Below are 4,685 nucleotides of genomic sequence, written 5' to 3' on the forward strand. Positions count from 1 at the left end.
GAGTTCAATTTCCGCCGAGGTCGACTTCCCCTTTCGGGATTTCCATTTGAACTTTTTGAAAATCGGTGTAAATCGTTAGCTATATTAATAAAAAAATATTGTAACTATTCTCAGTGCATTTTCAACTTCTATTTTTCCTACACACACACACACACACACACACACACACACACACACACACACACATATATATATATATACGTGGTGGCATGAGTTCCAGGACTAGCTTTGTAGCGCACCAACAAATGGCAGCACTCAGTTGCGTGTGCAACCAATGCAAGCAGTAACCTTCATGAGGCAGTGTGCCGAGTGACATTACGGTGTGTATTTCCCAAGTTGGGAAATTTATGTTTTTGAGATCACGTGTATGCTGTTGTCAGCGATTTCGTCATGGACAGCTAGCTTACAGGGACATAAACCCACTAACACCGGTTGTTAAGAGTTGGGGGAGGAGAAACACAGTGACACACGCACACACAGGCACAAGCACATACCAACACACATCAACACACAAAAACACACACAAACACACACACAAGGACACGCACACAGACACACACGCACAAGGACACACGCACACACAGACAGGCACACACACACATACATACACGAGAACAACTATAAACACATACACACACGCATACACACAAATGCACAACTACACGCAGACAGATAGACACACACACAGACACACACACACACAAACTCACTCATACACATGCACACAGATACACACGCACAGATACAAACACACACACACAAATGCACACGCGAGCACAACTATAAGCACATACACACAAAAACTCATATACGCACACAAGCACACACAGACATACGCACAGCTACAAACACAAACACACACACGTGCGCACTACTACGATCACATACGCAAATACACAGGGATGCACGTCTTCACATTAACACACGCACACACACAAACTAGCAAGCACGTTTAGAGTTGCTTCCCTTGAACACACAGCTCGAATGTGTTCAGTCACATTTCTAACATCTCGTAATTATTACATCCAATCTTCTTTCACCGATTTCTGAAGCTAAAAAATTTATAGATAATCAAACGTGGTATGTTTTAATTAGTTTTTCCTTATTACAAAGGCAATAGACGTTTTAAATAATTACGACACCGAAAAGGGATATTTTCCTGCAGTAATTTAACAATTTAGATCGCATGAGTTACCTCTCCTTAACCTTCAGTTTTCTTACACAATAAATATTTATGTACCATTTAGGAACGTTTTAAAAGGTATTTATAATAACATTTACCGCTGTAGACTCAATATTTGAACAACCAGCATAAAAATCCTTAATTCTGTGTATATTTTAATCATTTAATTAATTAATATATCCAAAAACAAATGTACATTTAAAACAAGATTCAATGTATGTATGTATGTATGTATGTATGTATGTATGTATGTATGTATGTATGTATGTGTGTGTGTATGTATGTATTTCAAGGGATAGTAAGTTCAAAAGAAGCCATGTCCCGCGAAGGTTAACTGTCTCAGAAACGGTAGCAAGGCAGTAATTGATGGCAATTTTATCGAATGTCCTTTTGTAATATGCATGTAAGAAATATGCATTAAATACTATAAAAATATATTGGTTTTTCTTATATATTTGTTTCCCTTAAATGAAATTTCTCTTCTCAAATAGCTGACACACCCTGTACAGATGCACTTAACATATATAAACAGAGAATGCGAGCGATATCCCGCTGCGCAGTTCTTTATTTACTGAAAATAAACCGACTTCAATGCCACCATCTTATATAAACTGTCTGCTTCCGAAAAGTGTTGATGTTACTGGCGTTGGTGGTTTGGTGATGTTGCTGTTGTTATTGTTAGCGTTCGTGGCAGTTGCACTGTTATTGTTGTTAGTGGTGGTTTTCTTGACACTGTTTGTGTTGATGTAGGTGGCATTAGTGTTGCTGGTGCTGAGGTTAGTGTTGTTGTTGTTGGTGGTGCAGTTAATATTAATGCATCAATGATATTGTCAATGGTGTTGGTGTTGGTGTTGGAGGCATCGTAATGGCTGCTATAGGTGTTGTTGATGTTGGTGTGGTAGTCCTCGCGTTAATGTTGTTGTTGATGTTGGCGATAAGCAACGTTCTGTATGTTATAGGTGCAGTTCATGTTTCGCTATCGATGTCGGTGGCGTTCGGGGTAAGTGCTGTGGGACGTGGAACGGCTGTTGTCCTTTGTGGTGATGAGTTGGCAGTGTTTGTGGTAGTGATAGTGGTGCTGTTGCAGTTGTTGGGGGTGGCGTTCCTTGTCATCATAATCGTCGTCGTCGTCGTCATCGTCATCATCATCATCCTCTTCGTCGTCGTTATAATCATCGTCAGCATTACCGTCTCGAGTCCGAAGACTCACAGATCCGATCACTCGGTTTTCATGGCGTACAAGTGACCAAAATAACAGCACCACACCACCTCCACTGTCCTTGAGCAGGACACCTGTCCGTCCCAGGGTTGTGCATTTAAAGCTGAGCGAATTGGAACAACGTGAAATGAAGATATTTTGAACGAAAGTACCACGCACCGCCCGATCCAGAAATCGAAACCATACTTTTGAGATCGTCAGTATAACCCCTTTACCACTAGGCCAACATACACACTCGCAGACACACACATACACACGCACACATACATATATACAGACGTGCACACATACACATGCACGATGGCTTCCTTCATTTCCCGCGTACCAAATCCATTCGCAAAGTTTTGGTCGGCCTAGGGCCAATACAGAAGACGCTTGGCCAAAGCACCGAACAGTGGTACTGAACCTAAGACCATATGTTTGGGAAGCAAGCTTCTAACCCAAGCAGCTATACGCACACTTCTGGCGATAAACCATATGTTAATAATTGATGATGGATGCGAGAATAAATAAACTGGGCAAAGGAAATGGAAACACAAAAGGCTGAATGAGTGCGGAGAAAGAGAGAGAATAGGATGCTTTGACTGAAGTATAAAAGATAAGATAGGAAGGTATTTATGCGTTCAATTTTTCTCTTCTCCACCTTTGTACTTCAACATCATGTCAGTCTAATCTCGGTTTGTTATCTCTTGACTCAGGTAACCAATATCCTGTTACATACAACTGTTAGACTTGATTTATTGTCTGTATAGAAACATGAGGCTGTTTAAAATTAACTTCCGATTCCTCATATCTACATTTATAATCTTACTCACAATAACACACACACACACACACACACACACACACACACACACACACACACACACACACACACACACACACACACACACACGTATATATATATATATATATATATATATATATATATATAAAACCATCATCCATACACCCACACATTACAGACGCACACACTTACACAGTTACACATCAACACGTCATCAGCCCCTGTCCACAAGCACACACCTACACACTCTCACATACATACGCACGCGCACCTTCATTTTGGGATCAGTAATAGTTTATTAACCCCCCCTTCTTCCTAGCTCTCATGCCTAACTGCCTTTGTCCAGCCAGCCGCCATGACTGACCGCTAGCTCCTAAAGTTTTTTTCATTCTCCCTCTGTTTGTTTCATCGTGCTCCTTCCTGTTGAAGAGCGTAGGCTCGAAACGTAAAAGACTTTCTCACCTTCCCGGGCATCAGACTAATACACCTGTTTGTTGTTTATACCCCTATTACCAATCATTGAGAGGGAATGTGAAAAAGATTCAGTAATTCACTGAGAAAGTGTGGTGTGTTAGTCTTGAAGAGAGGATTACAGTAAAGCTGATACCGGCTTTGAACCTAACTTGACTGTGTAATTAAGAAGAAATTTCTTTCGGAAGTGGGCGATCCAGTTTCGATCCTACTACTCTGTGAATCATCAGTTTCACTAATCTCTTGGAGTCTGATGTGTGGAAAATATTCTGAGGTCTCTAATGTTAGCAGCTAAAGACGCGCTCAGTCACTGGAGTGGTTCTATGACCCATCATCGGCTGCCAAAGTCAGCAACACTGAAACCAACAATACCCACTGCTGAAGAAAAACAAAGTTAACCGCTGCCTGGAATACAAATCATAGCAAAACAAAACGAAAAGCACAAACACAGGCACAAATATTTCTACGTATCTGAATGTAACTATATATGTGTGAACTTTCACTAAATGGAAACATATCCTCACACTAGACAGATACACAGATGTACATCATAAGTTTTCAACATACATGATTTTGGTATCGAGGTTTTACAATAAACACTCAACTCATACATAAAGAATTGCAAAATACAAATTGAAAACATTTTCCTAATCACCCAATTTGCTTTAACATTTCAAATAAATCACTAACACCATTTTCATTACCATCCAAACCATTAAATATGAGACAGTAAAATATTATCTAACATCTCCTATATCAAATACGAATATAGTTGGAGTGAAGAGAAACAGCTGTTACATCATATCTAAATATAAAACACACGGAAACGTGGAAATTACCCAGTCATGATTGGGTGTCGATGTATAGGAAAGTTCACGATGAAATATTTTCTATGCATTTGTCTTCTCATTGTCGGTAAGTAGCTAAAAGACAAATGTTTTTCTTCTTCATAAACCTTCACATTAATCTCTGCATATCAATTAATCTAACACCCCCACCATATGTATGTATATATATATATATAT

General features: G+C 39.6%; 1 protein-coding gene across 2 annotated transcripts in view; it reads left to right on the forward strand.

Moving 5' to 3' along the window:
* Positions 1–4,458: 4,458 nt before the first annotated feature.
* Positions 4,459–4,685, forward strand: part of LOC128249908 (uncharacterized) — a 6,439-nt gene continuing 6,212 nt past the window's right edge. For both annotated transcript variants that reach the window (XM_052974500.1, XM_052974501.1), the window contains exon 1: positions 4,459–4,575. In XM_052974500.1, the coding sequence (XP_052830460.1) occupies positions 4,506–4,575 (70 nt within the window). In that variant the 5' untranslated portion in view covers positions 4,459–4,505. The remainder of the gene's footprint in view (positions 4,576–4,685) is intronic.

This window comes from Octopus bimaculoides, chromosome 18 (assembly GCF_001194135.2).
Source record: "Octopus bimaculoides isolate UCB-OBI-ISO-001 chromosome 18, ASM119413v2, whole genome shotgun sequence".
In the NCBI taxonomy this organism is placed as follows: Eukaryota; Metazoa; Mollusca; class Cephalopoda; order Octopoda; family Octopodidae; genus Octopus; species Octopus bimaculoides.